Raw genomic sequence first — 25,115 nt, forward strand, 5'->3', positions numbered from 1 at the left:
CCAATTATAGTAGATGGCTCGTCTGCGATATATAAATATATTAGTTGTGCTCCGTACTTTTGAGCCTGGTTATTTATTTGTACATCAAGTGCACGTGTCAAGTGGTAGAGGATATCTAACTTTATTGCCATTTGTAATCTGGCTAGTGCTTATTTCTATGGCTACCAATGGTGTTGTAGATAATGTCAATGTGGAGTGATTCTGATGACGCTAAGCTGGAGATAAGAGCCGATGAGCATTGCCTGAACCGTACACGTGATGCGTCAGACACTGCGATGTAGGGTTTACTAAAGAGTGTTTGTCCAGTATCTATGCGTAGGTTGCGAGGTATGTGACATACTTGCCACTTTGGCGAGGTGCATACGTTATACACAGTAACAATTTCAATATTAGAATGCCTGACAGCCGTGCCAGGTATCGTATCTTCTCAACGGCAGCTTGGGAAGCTCTGTGTGGTAAGGTTATATTATAAATTATGTATTACTGTACAACGAATAACAATAAACGCATGCTGAAAGCATCACTCCTGCCGCATCTTCTTCCCTCGGGGACCGGCAACCGTTCCCATTAAGACTGCAACTAGTTAGTCAAGAACACTGACAAGGATGAAAGGGTACTTACTATCCCAATGCTTGAACGAGCTAGAGTAATTACCCCGGAAGTACCGGTGGTGATCGTCATGCCAGTCCGATCCTCCCCACAGCGGGAAGATCCGTCTCAGACTCCAAGGGAAATCGTATCCAGAGTGCGCGTCGATGGCCTGGAACTGACGCAGAGCCACCCAAGCCAGCACAGTCATCAAATGCACCTCGCCGGTGAAGTAGCCAAGGACCAAAGGGGGTCCAATCGTGCCCAGGCCAAGAAGCATGGTCTCCCATGGGCTGGCGTACTCGGCCGTCAGACCAAACGGCGCGGCATATTGATGGTGCACCCGATGGATGGCACGATAAAGAGGGCCCCAGTGGAAGGCACGGTGGAGCCAGTAGTGATACGTATCTTCGACGAAGAAGAAGATTGTGATTTGAATGGCGAGGGTTTTAAGGTCCGGAAATGGAAGGGCGTACTTAAGACCGAACAACTCCATCATCGGGTGGAACAGGACTATCATAGGCATTTCCACAATAAAGTGGATAGCAAGGATATATTTCACACAACTCCATTGTTCTCTTGCTGATGGGGGTGCTTTCTTGTCCTGAATCTTGAAACGATGAAAGAGTGTCGGTAGAGCGTCGGCGATTATCCACGGGATGCAGCGGGCGAAGTAGAGGATTTCGTGAGCAAGGAAGGTGATGATGCCTGTCGGAGTTAGTAGGTGACAGAAAAAATACATTGAAGGGCGTACCAGTTGCGATAATGTCATTATCCCAGTAAGCATAGTGTGTCCACCACGCCTTCTCCAGAAAAGACAGTTTCGGGTTTTGACTCGCCAGGGCATAGAGTTCGGGATATGTTGCCGCCGCCGGTGGCGCAAAGGTCGAGTTCATGTTGAACTCCATATTAGTGTACAAGCTTGAGTACATGCCCTCATCCGCGCTTGACAATAAAAATAAGCGCTTTTAAAATCGACTATATGTACTCTGAGTACTGTTGGTGACTTCCAGCCCTGGTGGGTACTATCCGGATGGTCTGATCCGGCACACCACTCGGATGCCGGGCTCGATCGACTGACCAGACCCCGGGCTAATTAATCATCCAACAATTCAATTTCCGCCCCGCTGACTGGCTCCCCAGATTTAGCTAAGCCCTCGTTAATCCTTTGAGACAAATCTCATACCATACCAGCCGGGATCTGGATTCGTAGGCTGCCGTGTTGGCTAGTCGCTAGTGGTGCCTTTGACCTCAACGCCACACAGCATCATGCACAGACCTCAGGGGTGAGGTCGAACGACGCCGGATGCCTGGATCCCCGGATGATGGTCCAGTGAGCTAGCTAGGAGACACCTTCCGTACGAGATCGGCAACAGAAGATTCCGGTATGCACCCCAGGCTTTGATCCATAAAGGTTGTGCCAGGAGAGCTCTTTCCTAATGTCTCAAAATCCCTCATGTTGCCACTCGCGTGAATGAAGTTGGTGATTAGCAAATTGTGACGCTGTGGAGTGAGGGATAAAGAGCTCAGCCTTGTCGGTCACTTTTAGGCTCGTCGTAAATCCAATAACAGCGACCGACTCAGACCTGCGAGCTTCTTTAGGAGACTAAAGCTCACATGCATCGATGCCAGAGCCAGCTAACAGCGGATTCATGTCTCATTCAGATCCTAATTTGGCAACAGTCCATACACGACAACTTCCCACATCGCAGCCTGTTGTCGCGCCAGGCCCCAGTGCCCAAGACGTCTCAATAGTTCAATAAAATGACACAGCATGCTGGAATGCATGGGCTTTGGCCCCCACATTCCGGGACAATTGACCTCCGCGAGTATCCTTTCACAAATAACCCCCGCGTGATTGAGTTCTGGAAAGTCGAATGCATTCTGTGTGACATCTGTGTGATCGGCTATATCCTTGAACTGAAGATAGCAATAGAGTACCAATATAGCTCGATGTAGAGACCGAGGCGCGTGGATTGGTGGCTCCTTCGCTATAGGTATACTCTCCAGGCAGCGGAAGGTCAGTACTGCATGGACAACGCACCGGCAGCCATCTCGCGAATTTGCCCAGGCTCGAGCGTAACACACGTGCCTCTGTGACTCTTCATGCCCCTCACGCCCAACTGCAAGTTCCAAGCGATCAAAATCCACCAGGGAGGAGAGGAACGTGATGTGCCACAGCGCTCTCAGGCAGAAGTTATCAGGGCCAACGGAAGAGCTTCTCTGGGTAATATTATTGCAGTAGAACTTCTCGAGCACACTTTGCTGTGAAGGTAATGCGGAGTAATCATCAGACATACGGGCATCACATACAGATCCTGCAATCTCCTCCAGGGCAAAGTATTCTTTAAAGCTGTTTTGTTTGGCCATCGAGTCCGAACGAACATGGGAACTTAGTTGTCGGGTTAAACTACGACTCCAGTCTGCTGCTGTTGGCGCGGTCCAGATTTCATCGTCAGAGATAGAGGACCTCAGCGACGGGCGTCTCATGTAGGGTTCTGAAAGAAACAAATCCGCAAACTCGCTATCCAGTATGGCCAATCCTGCTACGAGGCTAGACACGGTCAGTCGGGACTCGGTGAATGCTTGGGTAGTCTAACCGGCGTTGCTCTTCTTTGGCAACCCATGTAGTCCACGCTCCCTCTGGGTCGCGTTCGATTTCCTCTCTTTCAATCTCGCATGTTGACTGGTGACTGCGAAGCACCCGAATTCTCCGGACCCACTGGCTAAATTAGATTCTCGAAAGTCTACCACAGGGCAAGCATACCGTAATTATGGTATTATGAAAAACCTGAATCAGCAGGAGATGTCTACGCTTCTTCTCTATGTCAGACGATAAGACCCATTGGTTGATTCTGACATACTTACTCCGCTCAAATAACCAAACACCTGGCCTATCAAACCCGCCTGAGACATGGACCGTACTTCAGGCTCTCCTTTTCCAATGTATGTTTCCCACTAGGAACATTAATACAAGGCACTTCCCTTTCACTAAGGAACAACCTAACTTACGGATGCTAGTATAGCTTTGTTGAGTGTTTCAAAAATCCTGGTGCCACAAGAAATACCATGTCTGGAGCCTAGAAACAGACTACCGATTGAGCAAATTGAAAGCAACAGCAAAGCGTTTGCAGTTGAAGGTCGGAATGTTGGCGCATGGACTACGGGAAATATGGGATGGAATTTAGCAAAGTACATTTGTATGCACATATTCTGGAAATGTCAGTTACGCAGAGGAATATGTCATCAAGCACATACTAGGAAGTCCGTCGATGGCAAGGGATCTGTTGGAACGCGATATTGTAGACGCTCAGTCAAACCTTGTCGGTAGGGCTCATCAACGGTTGCTCGTGATTCTCGATCTGGCAATCCATGCTCTGTACCTGGCGCCTCGGGGTGCGTGAACCAGTGACGACAAACTATGTCTTCGAACTTATCAGTGCCATTTGGTAGACTTTCACCTGTATGCAGGAGCGGGTCGCTTATCGGGCCCATGGTTGCCGAGTTCTGCAACAACGCTGGTAGGTTGGTTGATGCAATAATGGCAGCATTCAATGCATTGATATCGAAGTCATCAGTAGCGAGCCAAGTGGGAATCTGCGTCATGCTCTCAAGTGTCCAATCATAGGCCTGGCACTGTAAGTTCTCATTCAATGCATTGTCCGGTGGGCTTAGGGAACTTGGACAGCCATTGGGAGAGCTGGCTGCCGGCCCCGGTTGCTGTGAGACCTGTTCGTATGCCTTGTCAACTGTTGAGCTATTTCCGTTGGCTTCTAATATCGTAAGACACTCGTCTTTTCCAGCACTTGAAGAAAAAGGAAACGTAGGTACATTTCCGGGTTCTGGATGGTCAGCCGATGACAAAGGCGGCGTATCTAATAATAGAGGCGGCGTTTGTAGTGAATCCAAAGCAATGCTGTCATCCAATCTGGGCGCAGCACAGAGGGTATTATTAACTTGGGAATTCCGGGCAGATGTTGGCTGCTCTGGAAGTCTGGGCTGCTGGGGACTAGCCTCTCCGTGATTACGTGCATGTCGCAGAAGGGAGTCACTGGATGGTCAGTCTAAGAGCCATTACCCAATACTGATGATAGCATACTGGCGACTGAAAGGTTTACCACATACAGAACAAAGGAACGGTCTCTCCTTTGTGTGGGTTCTGATATGGCGCGAGAGATGATCCTCCTTGGTGAAGGACTGAGAGCACCAAGGACAGCTCCGTTGCTTTCTGTTGCGAGGTCGACTTGGGGGCATGTTGGCAGCCAATTGTGAACCAAACTTCACTCGTTATCGATCGGTTGTCCCACGTCTAGCATGAAAAGCATGGCTGGAGTGTCTGGGGGTGGGGGAGGGACCATTATCACCCGCTGCTAGTGATGTTGGGGGGTTGGAGTCTTCTAACTAACTAGTCGAGTACTCGTGATCAACGCAGGCACAAGCTGCTGCCTGAGGTTCTCCTCGGCGTCCCGCTGGTCCCACCGGCTTTACGGCTTTCCCCTCATCCTCTCCTCTTCTTCCCCCCAACGAAATCTCGGGAGATCAACATTTATGCCAACATGGCACAAGGGTTCCAAAGCAGCTTATTTGTGGCTTATTGCTTCCTGCTCTACGGTGTACAACAGGTCATGCAGGTTGACCTTCAGCGCCAGGTCCCGCCAGCGCCGGCTGTTCTTCCCCCATAAGCGGCCTCCACCCCTTGCCACGGCTTTATCAATCCCTGGTCAACAGCTTTATTTTGATCCACGGTGAGACCTGGCGCAGACAAATACCTAAGCATAATGAACCAGAAAGACTGGGAAACGACTGATGTCGTTATATGTGGATGTGGTCCTACGGGCGCCCTGTTATCCGCTTATCTCGGTCGCGCCGGTGTCCACAATGTGGTACTGGAGAAGGAGCCAACAATCACCACTGATCCGCGTGGGATAGCCTTGGATGACGATGGAATTCGTTACCTACAGGGCCTGGGTCTGTACGACTTTATCTATACAAAAATAGGCACCTGTGAGTCTCCCTACCGCCACCATACTCGGGAGACTAACAAGCCGAGCAATCAGCCATGGGAAGATTCAATTTCGTCAGTGGGACCGATTGCGATATGCACAAAGCTCCGATTCTGGCAATGGACTACAACATAGTGGGCTCTATCAATTCGCTTTGATGTGTACCCACTGACGGTGTGAAGATCGCAGGAGCGACAGGCCATGTCGGCTTCATAGGCCATAAACAACCCGTCCTCGAGAGCCACATCAGGGACTGCATGCCTTCATCCCATTGCTCCTTACGATGCAACGCGACTGTCATTCGTCTGGAAGAAGACGAAGACTGGACTTACTGTACATACCGTACCGCGACCGGAGAAGAGCACAGTCTTCGAGCAAGATTCTTCGTGGGCGCGGACGGGAAGACAGGCTACACGCGCAAGCAATATCTGGAACCGCGAGGCGTCATCTTAGAGAAATTCCATGAGTCAGTTAACCAACTCTTCTGGGAATTGCCGTTGCTGACAAGACAATAGAGCCTTCTATGAGGAAACTTGGGTAGCATTGAACTGGCGAATCACCTTACCAACACCCCAGTCGCATCCCAGCTTCCCACTGTGGAAGCGAGGTTACTCACCAGAGCAGGTGTATGACCTATTCTTTCCGCCTGAGTTTCGATTTCTTTGCAATCCGGACAGACCAGCTGTTGCTGGGCGCTTTGGCCTCCCGGCTGACAGACTGTGGCGGTTCGAGTATATCATCCATAAAGGAGAAGACGGTTATGTGATGGCTAGTCCAGAAGAAATGCGACGCGTTGTTTATCCCTATATCACACACAGGGGCAGTCGATACCAGTATGTCTATCTTCCTATTGCCCGGAGACAATAGCTGACCGCGCAGGCTTGCTGGAGACGTACAGTTTCCTGAAGACTGCATCGAAGTACTCCGCTGTCGCCCGTTCACATTTTCGTCGCGGACCTGCAACATATGGGCGAAGGATCGAGTGATACTGTGTGGCGATGCAGCTCACGTATTTCCGCCCTGTAAGTCATAACCCTCTCCCTGCACGACCTGTGTTCTCATAAAACATTATTGCAGTTGGCGGGCAGGGTATCGTTTCCGGTTTCCGCGACGCAATATCACTCTCCTGGCGCCTAGCTATGCTCTGTCGCTACCACTCTAACCAGAAATCTCATCATGATGTCCTAAAGGCTTGGTATGAGGAACGTAAGCAACAGCTCAAGCTTTCACTAGCAACAACGGTCGCGAATGGAGTTATGGTATGCGAAACTCATCCGCTGAAGATCTTTCTCCGAGACTGGTACATCTGGTTCCTCCAGTTCATTCCCAGCTGGAGACGACAATTACAGCACGGTCGCAGAAATGCTGCGATATTCCGATACAAACATTCCAGCGGAATGCCTTTTATCCCAGATCTAAACGGTGGTCTATATCTTCCGCAAATATATTGTCGTCGAACAGAGGACAATGAGATACTTTTCACAGACGACGCAATTTACGATTCAGATAATACCACCTCTCTCTTCCGCTTATTTGTATACGTGCAGGACTCATCCGAGATCCCAGCTATCAAGCACGCCCTTGAGGGAATAGAAAATTGGTCCCGTGGCGAGTTCAGGGCAACCGACATCCCCTTTATTCTAGAAAAGGGTGATATTGACCCAACGGGCTCATCTAAAGGAAGAAACATCTTCCACGTCGCTACCGCAGACGAATTTGCCAACTCTCCCTTGTGCAGCGATCGTCCCAGGCCCTCGGATTACGATCCTTTCCTTTTAGGAAATAAAGTGCAGGGGAAATATATTATTGTGCGGATGGACCGAACCGTTTTCGCATCCTGTGCGAACGAGGATCAATTAAGGGGTGCTGTGCAGACAATGTTGGGTTATCTCTACGGTGATACTTCTGCTGAGTACTACTCGGCGAAGATATATATTAGGATGTAGACGGGTTGAGGAAAGGATTGTCTGATAGTACTGAACCAGATCTCTACTCCTTTTTCATTTTGCACATGTAAACACATATAACTACTAACATCTATTTTCTACATCTATAGTAAACATTGCCAAAAGTTCTACAAAAGTCTACTTTGATGTGATCCTTGGTTGGGTTGGGGATGAACTGGAACACAAAAACACAAATCATGCACTGGAAGGTCACCTGACCGATACATAGACCGGTCGCATCTACGCCAACAAGATTAGACGGGGATTTTTGTACCGGATAGAGATCTAAAAAGCATTCCAGTAGAACAAAGCAATCTCATTTCTTTCTAACGAAACTGTTTCAAACGAGGGAGTGAGTAAGTAAGCAAGTAAGGGATAAGACAACAAGAAATCAGACCACACTCAGCGACCGTGTACTTGTTGAGTGAGCGCTTCCCTTCCCTTCCCTTCCAAAGCCAAACAAAACAAACAAACAGCAAATTAGCCCCACATTCTGAAAACAACTGCCCCATGGCCCCGCAAGCACCACACCACACCATCTTCACCCACCCACCGCCTTTTGTCCTCACATCGTCCCACCCAGCTTGCCTGCCTGCCTGCCTAACATTGTTGGAGCGGTCTAGCCAGTTCCACTATCCGCAACTGCAACTGCATCCTCAGCACTAATCCCATACTTCGTCCGTAGCCCCTTCATAACCAGCGCCGCTACACCAGCGACAGTCTTCGCCTGCGAGATCTCAAGAACAGATGTTTCCAGATCCAAGCTACGTCGAATCCAATACTTAACTTCCAATCCCATGAGGGAGTCGATAGGGAAACTGGCAATCTGCTTCTCGTCGAGTCCGGCCTGCGCCGAGAAATTGCCGACGCGTTTCCCGAGTTCGCGGATAATGGTGCTCTCGCATTTCGGGTCGTTTAGGAAGGAAGGGTCGTTGGCGATGGCTTCGAAGAGGCGGAGGAGGACGTCGGCTTCTTGATTGTGCGCTTCGGCTTTGCTGGTTCGCATTAGGGATGGGATGTTGAAGCGCACGTCTTGTTCGAATGAGGCTTTGCTGTTGTTTATTTCCATTTGGTCTGGGTTGAGGAAGGAGGTTACGCCAACCAGTATGTCTAGTGGGGAGGAGATCAGGGACGGAGGGTCGGTGGTGGTGTTGGTGTGTGGTAGGGCGAGACGGAATGCGTCGATGACTTCTTGCTCTGAGAGGGAGAAGCGGGATTGTGTTTGGAAGAGCTCGACTAGCCGTGTGTTGCGACTGAAATTGCCGACTTCTTCGACGGCACCGAGAGTGACGCGGGTTGCTGGGAGGCCTAGAGAGCGACGGTAGGTTACGAAGGCGTCGACGAATGTGTTCGCGGCGCCGTAGTTGGATTGGCCTGGGTTGCCGGATGTTCCTACGACGGAGCTGAAGAGGACGAAGAAGTCGAGCTGTTTTCCGGAACAGACGTTGTGTAGGTTCCATGTGCCACGGATCTTCGGGCCTTGGGGTGCGGTCCATTGCGCGTATGACATGTTCGCGAAGAGTTCGTCCTTTTGCAGTTGGGCAGTTTCAGCACGTTTTCCGGGGTTGGGTGGTAACTTGGGAGGTTTACCTGTAGTACTAAGGAGAGGTTGACGACTCCTGCGAGTTCATGCTCACTGGCAGACACTGCTTGCTCGACGCTATCTGCGTCTTCGACACTTCCATGGATTACAGCCACTGTGCAGCCCTGGCTCTCGAGCTCCTTGACGTAGGCTTGATCAGACTCAGATTGTCCTGCTGATCGTGACATTATAACCAGATGTCTGGCGCCGTTGGTAACCATCCATGTCGCTAGTACTCGACCGATGCCGCCAAATCCACCAACGAGCAGGTATGACTTTGTAGCAGAGAAGATGTATCTCTTCTCGATCGGTTTGTATTTGAGACTGTGAGGCACTTCTGGCATTTTCACAACAATCTTACCAATGTGCCGGCCTGTCTGCATATGTCGGAATGTACTTGCGATATCGTCTGCCTCGAACATCCGTGGAAACAATTGCGCCTGCAGACGCCCTTCTTGACAATAGGTAAACATCTCATTGATTACACTGTAGAACATTAGTACCCAGGGTTCATGATTAGTGTCAGTACGGGATTCGAAACATACCCCCGAACAAGATCTGGGTAGTCATCGAGCATCTCACTCAAGTCAACACCAAAGAACGAGCGGTTATTTGCAAAGTGCACCATCTCCAGCTTCCCATGCTCTAGCATGTCACGCTTACCAATCTCAACCATCTTGCCCATTGGGGCCACGCAGTCCCAAGATGCATGCAGAAGTTCGCCTGCCAGTGAGTTTAGGACAAGGTCTACACCACGTCCGTTTGTAGCAGCTAGGACACCACTGCGAAATGAGACACTTCGAGAATCGAATATTCGATCTCGTGAAATATTAAAGTTCCTTATGAGGAACTGGATCTTTTCTTCGCTGCTAACAGTGGCATAGATCTACAAATTAATGAGCGCTGGTCTATTGACGGGGCAGGAGACATACCTCAGCACCAACCATGCGGCATATGTCGATCGCTGCCAACCCAACACCACCACATGCTGAATGAACTAGCACAGTCTGCAAGTTAAATGTTAGGAAACCTGCTTCTCAGAGTATTTATCATCATCTCACCTGTCCTTTGTTCAGATTTCCTATCGTCAAAAGGGAGTAGATCGCCGTTGCGTAGACACAGGGCATCGCAGAGGCCTGCTCGAGCGATATATCGTCTGGGATACGCATGCAATTCGTTTCCTGTGTGATCAATTGAGTCTTAAATGTGCCCTGCTGAATCACGATTACGGCGTCTCCCGCGTGCAAGTCAACCACTTCCGACCCTACTCTGCGGACAACACCGCTGCCTTCTAGACCTAAAGGAAGATCGGTCACGAGTAGGCCTAAGGCGAACATGAGATCTTTGAAGTTCAAGCTAATAAACCTCATCTCCACTTCTACCTCATTCCGCTTCAGGCTCATCTGTCGTTCTTCTTCCACCCACTGGAGCGTGTCTAAGACACCGCGTACTCCAGGATGGAGGCGGAGGGGTCCATAGTTACCTTCAACTTCCAGCTGCTTTTCTTTTGATAAGCCGTTGCACCTTGTTGTATATACAATGCTGTCTTCAATGGTGTATTCATAATCTCTGCCAGACGGATTGGCCTTCTCATCGAGAAACTCGTTAAACACGCGGACTAGAAGGTCCGCAGTAGTATCATTAAAATCGTCAATCTCAAGGGTCCTGAAATCCATGCCGGTCTCAGCTCGGATGGTACGGCCAAATCCCTGTATAAGTCCATAGCGAGGATCTGAGCACGTCTTTTGAGAAAGCCGGGTGACCCAGAGTGTCCGGTGGGCAATAGAGAGATAACTCCTAAGGTTCGAGAAAGACTCTTCCGACAAGTCGTAAAGGAAAGGACCATCAAGATCAAGAAGTGAAATAACAACACTCTCTTCAACATCTTCGCCGAATATACACCATTCCACGGTATGCCCATAAGTAGAAAGTCTCTTTTCAATGACCGCTGCCCATGGGTGCTTTTGAGTTTGAAGCGTTCCGAGAAGGCTGATTACAGGCATCGACGGCTTGGACGGCGCGTTCCTTGCTATCATGGTGGCAGACATTTGGTATGGAAAGTCTTCATCATCTACAAAGTCTTCCATTTCCAGGAAACCTGCCTTGATGAGTTCGTCGTTCCACCTATCTACCTTGACATAAGGTCGATCGACACGCCGGTCTGAATCCCCTAACCACCATCCGGGGAGTGTGCCCTGATTGAGAAGTTAATCGTTCCCTCCTGAATTCAACCCCAAAGCCGCGGAAGAAGAATGAAACAAAGAATACATACCATAACCCAGTCAATATAAGGTACGTCTGGTCACTGATATTAGCAGATGCTTGGGATGGGGTTGCATTCATCGTACCAGCAGACAGCTCATGGAGGACAAACCAGCCACCAGGCCTCAGTAGTGTCTTCACATTTATAAGGGTCTTATTCAAACTCGGTGTAGCGTGTATTACGTTGGATGCGATGACCAGATCGAATTCTCCAACTTCAAAACCCTGCTCTGCAGGCGACAGCGATATATCAAGGACCGCGTACTCTAATTGATTTCCATATTTCTCCTGCAAGGGTATTAGAAATCCCGGTGTGACGTCTGTCACAACATATCTGGCGAAGGATCGTTCTCCACTGGCATCGACTAGAGCTCTTAAAGCAGCCACCGTGGCGGATCCCGTTCCAACGCCAATTTCAAGGATTCGCAGCTGAGGACTGGAATGTGCGACGAGGCGGAAAAGTCGATCCCAATTGAAAATATCCACTGCGTAGGCATATATGTCTTTCCACGAGTCACGCGGAGCCAGTAACTGTGCCGCTGATTGTTTCCCAACCATCAAGGACTCCATCTCTGATTCAAGACAGTATCGCGCATCCGCAAAAAACCCCGACAGTCTCAGATCGGGAACCTTGTCAAGTAGGCCTTTCCATAGACTGAGGCGTTCGCCAGGGCTCATTCGTGCCCATTTCCGTGCCTCTTCAATGCTGTGATAGTCTTCCGTTCTTATCCGAAGAGCCTCGGACTGAATCCACTGCTGATACTTTGTCATATGAGGCACGGTTGGTGTTAGATTACGGACCAGAGCGTCAAAATCTAAGATTGCCAAAACAGCAAGCCTAGCTGTTGTTTCTAGTCCCGTATCCACACCAGCGCGCCTGATTGAGCCTTTTGTACGATTGAGACGGATCTCTGGTTTGTAGTCCATGTGAGAGCAGAGAAACGGCTCTTCACGTACGATCGCTCCTTCACTTTCTAGCGCAAAGAAACGGGCGTCCCTCATGAATAGGGCGATGCTGCTATCACTGCGTATCAGGCGGGAATCCCCTCCTAAACTACCGGACATAGGCCCAGACGATGTAGGACTGACCACCAATGACATGGTCTCGCTACTGTGCATTAGGTACACCTCACCAATATACGAGGGAACACCAACTACACCAACCCCTGGTGCAATACCGCGACATGCCGCAACACAGTGTAATTGCAAGCACTGGTCGATGGCGGTAGGATGAATAAGATAGCGACCACTATGCAGGCTTGGATCGTCTTCAACAGTCGCCGCGGCCTCATAAGATGAAGGGCTAGCTGTAATGTCATGCAGACCTTGGAAGGAAGTCCCGTATTTCAGTCCCGCCTTCTTCAGCTGTCGATATAGATAAGGCGACGAGAGAGGTCTTGGGAATACAGCGGCCCTTGTCGGCGCCGGTGGATCGCTCAGTGTACCAGACTTAACTTGGCCAGAGCAGTGCTTTTTCCACGAGTTACCATCATACGAACTAACCGTGAAGTCGTACCATGAGGATTCCACTAGGTCATTCACTGTGACTGGTCGCATGCATGTTAGAAGCTCGTATTCAAGACTCGGCTCCAAAAGCAAGGCATTCCTGATCAATATGTTTCGCAATAAGATCGTATCCGAACCGGTGAGTTGTCTGGCGGCCTCGGCCACCATGGCTATGTAGCCAGCACAAGGAAACACTATTTGGCCGCCAACATTGTGGTCCCAAATCCATGGAACTTCATCCAGGCGGAGAATGTTTCTCCAACAAGGCTCTAAGTCACCCGATTCCAAGGTGCGTGAACCAAGCAATTCATGATGTGGAAATTTACGCAAACGCCACTGTCGAGGGGGTCGACTTTCGGACCAGCCTAAGTCGTCGTATTGCCAGGGATAAGGTGAAAGGTCGTTTAGACAGATTCCAGAGCCGTTGACGGCCGCAAAACGAACCCGTGAGCCGTGAAGGTACGCCTGACCCACTGCTTCCAGAAAGGTGGAAGTGGAGCCCTTCCCTCGCACTAAGGTCGGACAGTAGGTGTTCGTTGTTTCCACATCCTTGGAGATCTGACGGATAGGCCCCGAAAGTGCTGAGTGTGGCCCAATCTCTAGGACAAGGGGCTGCAGTAGTTCAGACGCCGACATCAACGCTCCACCCATGGCAGCAGTAAACTGGACTGGTGATTCCAGGTTCGCCCTCCAGTAAGCTGCATCCAGCTGGTTTGTATTCTGGATTTCTTGGCCAGTCATGGTTGAAAACATTTGAGCTGCCAACTTCGGCCTACAGGACACGTAAGGACGGATTAGTTCCTCATAGTGGGCTGCTGCGAACATCATGTGGCCTACCAAGTGTTAATGTTGATCTTCGAATCGAGACAGTGCGACTTACTAGAGTGATAGGCAACTTGGACAGGGAGCATTTTCATTAGTATGTCCGGTGTGTCGCTGCGTATTTTTGATGCCACGTCTTCTAGCGATGCCTTGTCTCCCGATAAAGTTACACTTTCTGGGCTATTATAGCAGGCGACAACGACACCACCTGTAATATAAGAACTGACTTGTTTTGGGTTCATACCGACTGCCATCATAGCCCCCTTCCCTTCGGACTGAGAAGATACTTGACCACGATAGTATGCTAGAATTATAGCTGTCTCCATAGAGATGGCTCCCGACGCATATGCAGCAGCAATCTCCCCACTAGAATGACCAATCACTTTAGATGGGTGTATATCGCATGACGCGAGAAGATTGACCATAGCCAACTGAATGGCGGTGCAGAGCGGTTGGGAACACTCAGCGCGGTCCATTGTAGTTTGGTCGCCGTTCATCAAAGTATCTTTAGTTTTTTAGCACATTGTCGGGTTTGTGGTTGAAAGGGAAGAAAGAATACCATGTAAGAGCCACTTTGGCGGGATTGGAAGGCCTTTAAGGGTATTATCCATTATCTGTAAATCACTGGAGAATTGGGGATATGCTTCAATGAGGCCCCTAGCCATTCCAGACCACTGTGCACCTTGGCCGGTGAAGGCGAATATCAACTCCGATGCTTGCAGCTCGGGTAAATGTCTCCTTTGAAACGCATCGGCATTTATTGAATCGCCGTCTGTAACCACAAAAGCACGATGAGATAGATGATCCCTCCTAGAACCAAATGTGAAGGCAACGTCTCCCAACTTATGAGGGTGTTGGTCGATGTATGATTGGAGTTGTTCAAATTTCTTATTCAGGGCATTTGCTCCCCATGCAGATAAAGCTAGTATCTGATTTGGTTGTTTTCTTGGTGCCAAGATTGTGTCGCGCGGTTGAAACGCGTCTAGTATAACCTGGTATCACATCAGAGCACCGTCGCGCAGAGGGTGTAAGGGCTTGTCTAAGGAGACTTACATGCGCATTTGCTCCTCCGATCCCAAAGCTGTTCACACTCACTCTCGCCTCTTTGCCCTCCGGCCATGGTAATGTGTCTATTGGTACCTCTAATTTGCCCTCCTGAAATGGAACTACGTGGGTTAGTTTGGGAAACTGACATAGATACTCAATTTCAAGAAACTTACTCTGTGGGTGAGGGGTCTCAAAATATATATTTGGGGGAATCTGTCTATGTTCTAAGGAAAGGACGGCTTTGATCACACTGGTCAAGCCAGATGCGCCTTCCATGTGGCCAACGTTCGGTTTTACCTTTTCGCACATTAGTTGATGCAAGTCAACGTAGGCTTATGTAAAAAGAACGTACCGCACCGATAAATATCCCTTTCTCTCCGAAAATGCTAGTCACAGCCTGAGTTTCTGTCACGTCACCTATAGTTGTTCCCGTTCCATGGCACTCAAACAATGCCGTCTGACAAGGGTCGCTGATCCCCGCCCTGCTGTATGCTTTGCGGATAAGAGTCTCTTGGCTTTTCCGGTCCGGTGTTGAAATGTTCGGAGTCTTTCCATCACTGTTGGTTGCTGTCGAGCGAATAATTGCCCTGATGGGATCACCGTCCTGTATGGCAGCATCCAACGGCTTAATGAATATGGCATTGATGCCTTCTCCGCGCCCGTATCCGTCTGCTGAGGCATCGAAGGTTTTGCATCTACCATCGGGAGCCAGGACCAGATTATCGGACATCGTTACAGACATTGTAGGAGAGAATATAATACTGCTGCCACCGACAATAGCCGCGGAGCAGTCGCCGGAGTATATTGCCTGACAAGCTTGGTGTAATGCGACCAGAGAAGATGAGCATGCCGTTTTATATGTGATACTATTCAAGCGTGGTAAGTTAGACGAGAGGGAAAGATGTAGAGTTGGATACACTCTGAGGGAACACCAGTGGATTCAACGTACCTCGGGCCTTTGAGGTCAAATTCGAATGATATTCGGTTGGCAAACGCAAAGTCGCCAGTCCCCATGGCTCTGAACCGGTCGATGTACTGAGTATCTTTGCTGGTAATTTCGAGCCAGTCCTCTCCAAAACTACCTACAAAACAGCCGATGTCGCGGCCTCTCCAGTCTATCTGGCCGGCATTCTCCATACACTCCCACACAACCTCGAGGAGAAGTCGTTGTTGAGGATCCAAGCTTCCAGCTTCTGAAGGTTTTCCGACAAAGTCCTTGTCAACCTTGCCAAGATACTCTTCCTGCAAGAAGTACCCATGTTTAGTTTTGATTTCATGAGGTCTGGTGGGGTGATAGAACGAGTCTCCATGGTACCTGCCTGGAGGGACTTCGCCTAGGGCGCTTCTTTTCTCCACTAGCAGTGACCAAAATTCCTCTGCAGTTCGGATGTTACCAGGGAACCTCATCCCCATGCCCACAATGGCAATGGGTGGTAGGGAGCCGCTTGGCAGTTCGTCGATCTGACTCCATGGCGGGGCGGGAGGTTGCTCGGGATGAGGTTGTTCCCCGACATCCTCGATGTGGATTGCAGAGGCCTCCACCACGTGCTCGCTTCCATTGTTTATGGCCATGTGACTGAGCTGTACTCGCGGCATAGGAAGCCCAGGCGGCGAAATCTGCTGAAACCCACAAAATATTCTACAGGTGCATTGCTAATATTCTCACCATACAATGTTGATCATATACGTTAGCTATCCAGTTTCGAGTACTGGGGAGCAAAAACTCCGGTTCTGCTAACTCCCCGGCAAGAAAGTCGCCGTATAATAACCAGACCAGAAGAGCATGGGTCTACATTTGCATATGCATGATGCAGTATATATCCACACCCCCAGATCATTGGTGGGAGCCGATTCGACCTTGCGAAACGTTCATCCAGCATTATAACCTGGTTGAGCAGCGAAACGACCGTCGATATCCACTACAATATGACAGTGGGATATCTTCACAAACATCGGAGATATCTGAGACTTAGCCGCATTCTAGAATCTGGGACCTAAAGTGCAAAAGACTTCAAGAGTGACACACATACTGCTTCAGACATCCCATCCAAGGTCGGGTACTAATTATTATAGGAGTCCAGATATGAAGAAACCGGAGAAGGGCTGATTAGCGACCGAGTGATCATGTTCTAAGACGATAAGGTGTGGAATTATTCGAGACTTGAAATCTCATCATGGACATCAATACCTCGGTCGTGGGAGGACCGCGGGAAATAACGAAACAAGCCTTGCTTGAATTAATGGCGAAAAGAAAAGTATAATCCACAACAGTTTATCACAACTGCAACCCCGATTGAGCTAAGAGTTCCGAGGATTCAGCTGCCAGGTTCCTAGTTTCTTTCTGGACAGGTGAAGATCAGCTTGCGCAGGCACCTGAACGCCCTTATGAGTGGACAGAGTCGACTTGCGCATGTACGTCCTTGTACACCCGGCACCTACTTTTCGGGGCTTTTGATCGGGCCTTTATGAACCGTCAGCCCGAATTGACGCATGCTTACCAAACATTAGAGCTTATCGCTGACCGAGTGTTACGTTGCTGGATGGTGGTCTCCCTTAACAAATGGACGTAGTGCAGGAAATATTTTCATTCGTAAGATGCATGCGCGTACCCAAGCCACACTAAGCTTTGGGGTTCGATGTTTGGGTACAACCAAAAGTGTGCCATATAAGCCCCAATGCAATTCATCACAATGCCGGTTGCTCCAGTAGTGCTTAAGATGTGAACCTTCCATACATACAGTGTACAGATAATTGAAAATTTGTATAATTACAGAGCTCAGGAAAAAAAAAAAAAAAAACTCCATTCCCAGCATAACAATGCCGCTGCAAGAGCCAGAGGGGTACATGAATTAGACTTTACTCAGGCCCCGGTTGGTTAGAAATCAGGAAATTGTCATAAAGGTCATCACGGACTTGTAATATATGTAAAGGCGATGAAAAATCAACACTCTCAACAGCCTCGTCAATAGACCCTGTTAAAGCTCCATGGGTAAACGAGGAATCAAATCCGGACGGCGACTGTAACTGAACCTGAGAGTAGTCAGGTATCCCACCGTCCAGCGGTTGAAATCCCAACTGCATCTGCGACTGCAATGTACTCATTTCCCCTTCCGGGATATCCACACTCAAGCTCTCATCAGCAAAGAAGCATTTCGACAGTGCCACAAACTGTTGAAAAAGATTTTGCATCGTAGCGATAGGCTGACTCATTGTCCCACTGTGCGCGAGACAATTAGCTACAGCCTTAAGGATCTGGAAATCGCCGCTATGACATGTTGCTACGGCATTGCAGAATAGTGCAAAGCATGCCGTGATGGGGTAGTATAGGAGGGTCCTGTTGGTTGGTGCATATTAGCACTGTCTGTTCTGTATATGCTGTTTCGAGTTCAGGGGCGGGAACCAACCAATGTAGATAAGCAACCGTCTTTTGTGTGTCACTGGACTCGCAGATTGTTATTAGGGCCTGTAGCTCCTGCCGTGCTGATGTGAGGCACGTCTCTATGGTGGCTTGTCCCGGGGCGATTTGGTGGAGGTATAGGATGCTGGTCATTATGGAGTGGTAGGAGAAATTGAGGGTTGCTATTTCGCTGTTGATGTCTAGGCCAGTCCAGTGTGGAGATGGGGTTTTGATCTGGCGTCACGTTTGTCAGTTATTATGGGGATTCGAAGAATATATCAGGAAGGCTAGTGGATCTACCTCATCAATATTCCTGCGGATGGCATCCATGTCCCGCAGAAGTTGCGCGCCTGTACTAGTAAAAGACCGGCAGACTGTGTTATCTCCTATGGAACAGTTGACCAGGAAGGGTATCATCGTGTCCTGAACCTTGGCTAATTTCAGGTATATTAGAAAGAGCGTTGAAATGGTAGCTTTCGATGTCACAAGGTCCACCCTCAGATCGGATTCCACTGTTAGCATCCTCGGTCTGCCAAGCTTCCATGCGTAGTTCCTGTCCAGAATGTAGCACCACATGAAGCAGTAGTATTCCTCTTCACTCGAATCATGCAGGTCAATTGCACCAGGATAAAGGCCGATATCCATGCATACTCTGCATGCAGTTTTGGTCAACTCTTGGCAGGTGCTAGCGTCACCTGATCCTTGATATAGAAATATCTGTCATATTTTATTAGAAGCAATGATGCAAATCTGATGATAAGCGGCTTACTCCACATAATATAGTCTGTAGCAAGGAAAGCGAAGACTCCGTAAAGAGGGGTATCCTTCTCAAGCATCGTTGAGCAGTCTCACGGTAGAGTAAGGCGCTATTCCGCAGACTCTGAGCCAAGAGACCATCTCTCTCAATGGAAGCTATTGTATTGAGGAACTTGTAGGCCACCGAATTGACACAGACAGTATACAGCAAGGCCTCGGGTGGTGTAGCAGTGCCCAACAGAATGGAAAGCCCCATATGCTTGAGAGTTTCTTTGCTGATATGTCTGAAATAGTCCTGGACGTAGGATCCAAACTTGTTGGTTCCGATGTCTGGGAGAATTTGGAAGATAAGTAAGAGCTGTATTCGGCGAGAGAAGATGGATTTCATACACACCGTTCAGCATCCAATACAACAGCTCGATGGAGGGGAATTTGCGCAAGTCCTCATTTATAGTTTCCTCAAACAGCATACCTGTACATTGATTATTGCCACCTAGCAGTTGGCTTGCAATAAACAGAGCAAACTCTAGAGTCTGGTGCCTGTCACGAATGATATCCATCGATTGTCCTGATTGGGGTGGTTTGATCATCTGGGAGTCCGTGAGAGGAACGAGTGACATCCAGCCAGGCAATTCGTGGTCCATGTCAGTTCTACGGAGGAACGCAGAATATCTGTCATCAAGCATATTCAAGACATCATGGTGCATGTGAGGTGAGAGGTCATTGAACATGAAACGCTCACTTGACAATTCGGCAGAGACTTGCCTTGAGCGTCGGCCTGCAATCGATGACTGAGCAACAAGAGCCCCATTCCTTGGACTGCTGATCTCTCTGGTTCGCCTTTGACCGGCCTCTCGCTTGGGAAGCCGTTTCATGCCTCGGGTTCGAGTGCAAGCGGTCATTTGATCCTGGCAGTTTCCGCATGGGTCTTCCTTATCGCACCGAACCTGATACCATGTTACTAAGACTGTTCAGCTGTGGAGAGGAAAAGGCATCTTAATGCTATTTGAGATGCAAATTTGTACCTTCCGCGCATGGCATGCATCACACTGTGGGATATAAGTTAGACGGAGTCTATTATAATCTTAAAGAGGGGTTACACACCACACGACGCCGCAGCATTGTGAGAGATGAACGTGGTCGCTGTCCCACTATCAAGTACAGTATGCAAGGCCTCTACGGTGACAATTATAAATTTACGACCCAACTGCCATCTCAAGCCATGAGTGCGGGAGGAAGCGCTCGCTCGAGCCAAGAAGGCGACAAAAATAAGTTGCCAAGGCCAGGAACATGGCGGAGGGCACCACTGCGCCACTCTACGAATAGGGCTCGCCAATAGAGTACAAGTATATTAAAGAATACTATTCTTAACATTTGCCTGTTTCTGGTTTTAACTTTCGCTGTTCAGCCAACTGGGTTGCTTTATTTGGCGTCAGGAGTGATTTCCGCTGTGTTGAAAAGTCAAGCTCGATAGGGGCGGGTTCCACGGATCCCGAATGCCAAGAAATTGAGTGAAAAATCCTCTGCATTCTTGGTGAGGCCAAGTGGATATCTAGTGGTCTACTGCTACGCTGGATAATAGGGCGAATACAACCACACAGAGTGAATATTAGAGGACTACGTCGCAGATATACTAATACCAATCATTGGGGCCAGAAAATAGAGCATAAAGTACTGTTTAATATGTTGGCTAGCGCCGGGAGAAACAACACAATAGCCCCGTCTTACCCAAAAACCAAAGAGCACCCAGAAATCTAAAGACAGATAGGCCCGACGTAGCCCATAGGATAACCTTGAAATACCAAGCCGTACGATCCGTCGACGTAGTCTGGAGGCACATTGTCAGCAATATTTCGTGACCTAAGATTAGTTGGAATAAACATACCGTCAAGCATAGATTCCTCACACTATCATTGTTGATCAGCAATGCCAGTAGGCCATTGCATAACGTCCACAGTAGCACCAGATTGGTTCGGAAGGTTTTGTATGAGTCCTCCAACTGCACTTCCTTTTTCTCCATCGGTTCCTGCCAGGGTGAAAGGGCGCGTCGGACAGTTAACTCGAAGTCGATATCAATATCGGCCTGTGGTTTGTCAACCTCCTCAACGAAGCTTTTCTGCGTTTCTGATTTCTTCGTCTTGGCGGATGGAAGGGAGGCCGTGTCATCTGAGCCTTTCGTCCCCCACGAGACATCATGCCAGTTGCAGAACGCGTAGACGTTAAGAACATTGATTGTCGAAGGCATCCCGAGAAAATACGCCCAGGATGATGTCAGAAGATGCCAGGGATCGCAATAGAGTATGCTAGCTATGATGTAAGTTCCGTACGTTGAGACCAGCGCGATCAACACTAGACCTGTAGTCGAAGTGAAAAAAGAACGCACGAATCCTCCAGCCCCATTATCGAAATCGAGATCTATATTGCCGCCGGCGAATGCCTGGGCTACAAGGTAAAATGATAGTACGAGGATGTAAAGTTGAACAATAGCGAAGTAGAGAAAGGTTAGAATATAGGAAGTTTGGGACCTGCAATTTGTTGTTAGTCTAGGAACTACATGGCAGGCCCGGAGCACTTACCCTTTAGGTCGATTTCCTAGCGCAAGGAAGAACTGCTGCATTAAGAATGCCAGATATAAAGCCTTGATGATATTATTGACGACAGGTGATGCATCGTTTCCAAATGGCCATCCCTTTTTTTTATTCGTCGCACTTGGAGTTCCAACGATGTCCATGATGACCGAAGTAGTAAGCCAGTAGGAAGCTGTCTTGATTAGCGCCAATCGCTTAGCTATACGCAGAGGACGTACCGAGAGAGAACCAAGTCATAGTAAGTTGACAGATGTTATAGACGAGCTGCACATGCAGGAAAATGAGCCGGAGTATATTATGGCCACTTTTATAGATGCGGTTGAAGTGCATGACCGAATAGAGGCTGGCTGCGAAGGATCCATTCAACCATCGGCGCCTTTGACTAAGAAACTCTGGGGGTGCTGCGTTGCTTGCATTAATTTGGATGGGTTAAAGTTGAGGGTGGAACATCTTACCTTCTGGAACGTCTGTCTCTCCCTTCGAGGCTTTCACATAACTGAGTGTCCATTTGTATCCCGCCTTTGCAACGAGCTCAAAGCACAGAATTCGATCCTCCGCAAGAAACATATTCTTCTTAAAGATATTCATGCCTTCTATCCCCTTTTTACCAAGTTTCTTTGATAAAGTATGGTCGCCATGGAAATACTGTTCTAACGGTCGACCCATGATAGCACGGTAGCGGTAGGCAGAAAATGCCCCTGGGAGAACACTGACGTACCCAAAGGCACTCTCCAAAGGTTTGTCCAATATGTTGGATATCTTGTACTCGAAGTTCTGCGCAGCTACCAAGGGATTGACTAGCTTTTCCCATCGTGGGCCGAGTAGAGCATGGATTTCGCCACAGGCGCCTCCCAGATTCTTGTTGTTGTAGAACGCCTCCCAGAGCGCAAGAAGGGATTTGTGACCCGGCTTCGTTCCTGCGTCAATCAATATACAGACTTCCGGGTTTAGAATCCTTCCAAATGCATTGAATAACCAACGATGTGAGTTGATCTTCTTGCTGTTCTTTTGCTTCAAGCAAAAGATCATCTGTACGGGCGGCAGGTTCTCAGGACTGTCGCTCTGCGGGCGGACCAGCTGCTGGGAAGGGGTTATCGATAGCTGTGTGGTATATTCGAACTATGTCAATGACTTTAGTCAGCCTTTGAATATGTCTTTTATGTCGGTAGAGGAGGGTACAATACGATATGAGCCACTGTCTCCTTCCCATCGACATCATGTTTCATGATTCCATCCTGATATATGCCGACCGTGGCCAAGACATCAAGAGTGTTCTTATCGCAAGGACCAATACCATCGAACACAAGACAGACAACAATCTTTTGCCAGGCAGGTCCTCCCTTGTCCCAGAATTGAGTCTTTTTTAAATTGACGATATCTCGAATATTCTGCATTACTCCGTGGAGAGTCCGAGAGGTGAGAACTTTATCCTCGTTATAATAGGTGATTGCGATCAGAATCTCGGTATGTCGATTGAACATGGCGGCCCGCAAATTATAGCCATTGCGTAAATTGAAATCATCGGGGTCGCAAGTTGCAGCCGTGTCTAGGATACAGGGTCAGCTGGAATTCGAATGAGCAGGTCCCCTTGGTTTACATCGTAGGTGAGTGAATTCCTCAGCTGTAGCCTCACTTGAGTCGCGGTATTTTGCTTCAACCGAATTGCGAATGGCGCTAGGAACAGGATAGTCAACACTAAGAACGGATCCCTGAACTAGATTGATCCTGCGAGTTGGGTAGCGACGCAAGCCTGAGCTCGATTTCGTAGTCTGTCGTCGCTGCCAGGATGTCTGACTGGTCACTTCGGATTCACTTTGCTGGTGCGGATCTTCGTAAGGATTATGCTGCATGATAACAGGAGGCCATTGTGAGTTGGAGTTGGTGGAAGGATGATGGTTGTCAAATGGCGCAGGTAGCAGCGAGTGGGAGGCATCTTCATTCTCGTTGAACGAATATGAACTGGCCTAGATTGGAATTTAGCCAGTAATTCTTCATGCTGCTTTTGCGGAGAAGCCTACAATGGGAGGCGTTAGCTGGCGAAGTGAGTGGTGGTTACTCTCCAACTCGAATGAGAGAGGGCGTGACGACTGATTGTGGGCATTATCCATGTTGGTTTGATGTCCAGAGCTTTCAAGAATATGATTGAGAAAGCGTAGTAGGCGTTGAATGAGGTGCGCCTTTTCGACGGCTGGAGATGGACTCACTATGTCCTCCCAGATACTGTCAGATCTACAGTGTACTACTACTACTACTACCCCACAAGTGAATGTCTCAGCAGCGGCACATGTTCTGATTGGATCGCCAACGACCCGCCCTTATGCCGAGCCAATTAGCGGCCTCTAAATCAACATTTAAATATAGTCGGGAATTTGGACCAGCCTTCTATCCAAATATTCAAAGATTTGGTTCAGTAAGAGCTTTGCCTTTGGGTAGCAAAAGTCTCAAGACCCAGTTTAGTCCGTGATTTTTCTTTGCGGGTCAGAGATGCTAAGAAAGAACGTGAAGTGCAGCGCTGGAAGACTGTCGGTCATGTTTCTCGGCGCGATGACAGCGATACCAAGACCGAGTGCAAATGCAACAATATTTTTTTCTTATTTATGAGTACAGCTATCCCTTGTGTCTTACTATTGATTGGAGATCTTGCGACTTCTATATCTACACTGCCTAAAACAAACAGGCGTGTTCCGCATTATTGAGCATGTGCATGCCGTATCAAGTTCAACCTTCGCATCACCATAGCTTCATGCTGTCAAGAGTGACACGGCTGTTTGGATGTCCTGCGAACATGGAAGTGCAAATCCAACTCGATAAAAAGGTATTGCATTACACAAATGAGGACCAGGTATCCGGCCATGTCGTCCTTCGCAGTGATACCGAACTTGACATTGCCACGATAGCAATCAATCTATCTGGTCAGGCAACATCGAGGCTAGAGTCAGGGAAGCTGAATGAAACACACAAGGCATGTTCTACCACTACGGCTCTGAATACGATTAGACTAACTTAAACGAAAAAAGCTCTTCCAACGCAATGAACAAATATTTCCGCCCGTCAACTGTGCCGGATGGTTCACTTCGGGGGGCGTCACGATTCCCCCGGGAGAACACTCGTTTCCATTCTCCATTATTGTTCGTGCTTGCATCTGCGCACAAATTTGATGAATACAGCATCTAATATATCTTAGTTTCCTCAGGTCTCCGAATGCTATAAGGGTAGCACTAGAGATGCCGTTCGCAAGCGATCAGCAGACCGTCCACCACACCATCTCTTACGAAAGCTTCCACCGTCCAGTGGAAATTTCAACACTCCTGAGGAGATCAGATATTCTCTGGAAGCTATCATCACACAGAATGGGCTCATGTACAGAACCCACAGAGCCGTTGAGTATACCACCTTGGGCGGCTATAGCCTGTGCTAACAGCATCGAATAGACCCGCCAAATATCCTTTCATCCGGTGTCTGCTATTCCCAAGCCATCACAGAGTGTAGTAGTCCGGAAGACTGTGACATGCAATAAGAAGGCAGCGGGGCTACTATGTCCACCACTAACGTATGAGATCCAAGCCGAACTGGTGAACGGGCCGTTTGTTCTGCTGGGACATCCAATAGCGCTGAGTG

At 48.7% G+C, this 25,115-nt stretch overlaps 6 protein-coding genes across 6 annotated transcripts; 1 reads left to right on the forward strand and 5 right to left on the reverse strand.

Annotated features, from left to right (window-relative positions):
* Positions 1-520: 520 nt before the first annotated feature.
* Positions 521-1,496, reverse strand: AtWU_10378 (sterol desaturase family protein; the record flags this gene model as incomplete). The annotated part of the gene is made up of 3 exons (XM_035505482.1): positions 521-573; positions 622-1,296; positions 1,343-1,496. 3 exons carry the CDS (start codon positions 1,494-1,496, stop codon positions 521-523), a joined length of 882 nt encoding a protein of 293 aa, XP_035361375.1.
* Positions 1,497-2,256: 760 nt separating this feature from the next.
* AtWU_10379 (transcription factor domain-containing protein) lies at positions 2,257-4,842 on the reverse strand (the record flags this gene model as incomplete). The annotated part of the gene is made up of 7 exons (XM_035505483.1): positions 2,257-3,142; positions 3,189-3,310; positions 3,356-3,406; positions 3,457-3,546; positions 3,601-3,801; positions 3,847-4,639; positions 4,688-4,842. The coding sequence occupies 7 exons, from the start codon at positions 4,840-4,842 to the stop codon at positions 2,257-2,259; spliced, it is 2,298 nt and encodes a 765-aa protein (XP_035361376.1).
* Positions 4,843-5,366: 524 nt separating this feature from the next.
* Positions 5,367-7,537, forward strand: AtWU_10380 (putative monooxygenase; the record flags this gene model as incomplete). The annotated part of the gene is made up of 6 exons (XM_035505484.1): positions 5,367-5,592; positions 5,646-5,725; positions 5,774-6,057; positions 6,107-6,424; positions 6,471-6,613; positions 6,669-7,537. The coding sequence occupies 6 exons, from the start codon at positions 5,367-5,369 to the stop codon at positions 7,535-7,537; spliced, it is 1,920 nt and encodes a 639-aa protein (XP_035361377.1).
* Positions 7,538-8,156: 619 nt separating this feature from the next.
* Positions 8,157-16,328, reverse strand: AtWU_10381 (fatty acid synthase S-acetyltransferase; the record flags this gene model as incomplete). The annotated part of the gene is made up of 13 exons (XM_035505485.1): positions 8,157-9,065; positions 9,128-9,605; positions 9,665-10,005; positions 10,052-10,126; positions 10,181-11,314; positions 11,392-11,417; positions 11,468-13,720; positions 13,768-14,214; positions 14,269-14,701; positions 14,763-14,875; positions 14,930-15,053; positions 15,109-15,622; positions 15,706-16,328. 13 exons carry the CDS (start codon positions 16,326-16,328, stop codon positions 8,157-8,159), a joined length of 7,470 nt encoding a protein of 2,489 aa, XP_035361378.1.
* A 1,284-nt stretch (positions 16,329-17,612) lies between these two features.
* On the reverse strand, positions 17,613-20,031 carry AtWU_10382 (fatty acid synthase S-acetyltransferase; the record flags this gene model as incomplete). Its single annotated transcript, XM_035505486.1, has 7 exons — positions 17,613-18,090; positions 18,161-18,387; positions 18,454-18,870; positions 18,923-19,239; positions 19,304-19,856; positions 19,935-19,958; positions 20,014-20,031. 7 exons carry the CDS (start codon positions 20,029-20,031, stop codon positions 17,613-17,615), a joined length of 2,034 nt encoding a protein of 677 aa, XP_035361379.1.
* A 568-nt stretch (positions 20,032-20,599) lies between these two features.
* AtWU_10383 (chitin synthase C) lies at positions 20,600-23,605 on the reverse strand (the record flags this gene model as incomplete). Its single annotated transcript, XM_035505487.1, has 8 exons — positions 20,600-20,737; positions 20,795-21,434; positions 21,486-21,669; positions 21,716-21,898; positions 21,953-22,616; positions 22,682-23,043; positions 23,095-23,461; positions 23,516-23,605. The coding sequence occupies 8 exons, from the start codon at positions 23,603-23,605 to the stop codon at positions 20,600-20,602; spliced, it is 2,628 nt and encodes an 875-aa protein (XP_035361380.1).
* Between the last annotated feature and the right edge of the window lie 1,510 nt (positions 23,606-25,115).

Source organism: Aspergillus tubingensis (genome assembly GCF_013340325.1).
Source record: "Aspergillus tubingensis WU-2223L DNA, scaffold_13, whole genome shotgun sequence".
Taxonomy (NCBI): domain Eukaryota; kingdom Fungi; phylum Ascomycota; class Eurotiomycetes; order Eurotiales; family Aspergillaceae; genus Aspergillus; species Aspergillus tubingensis.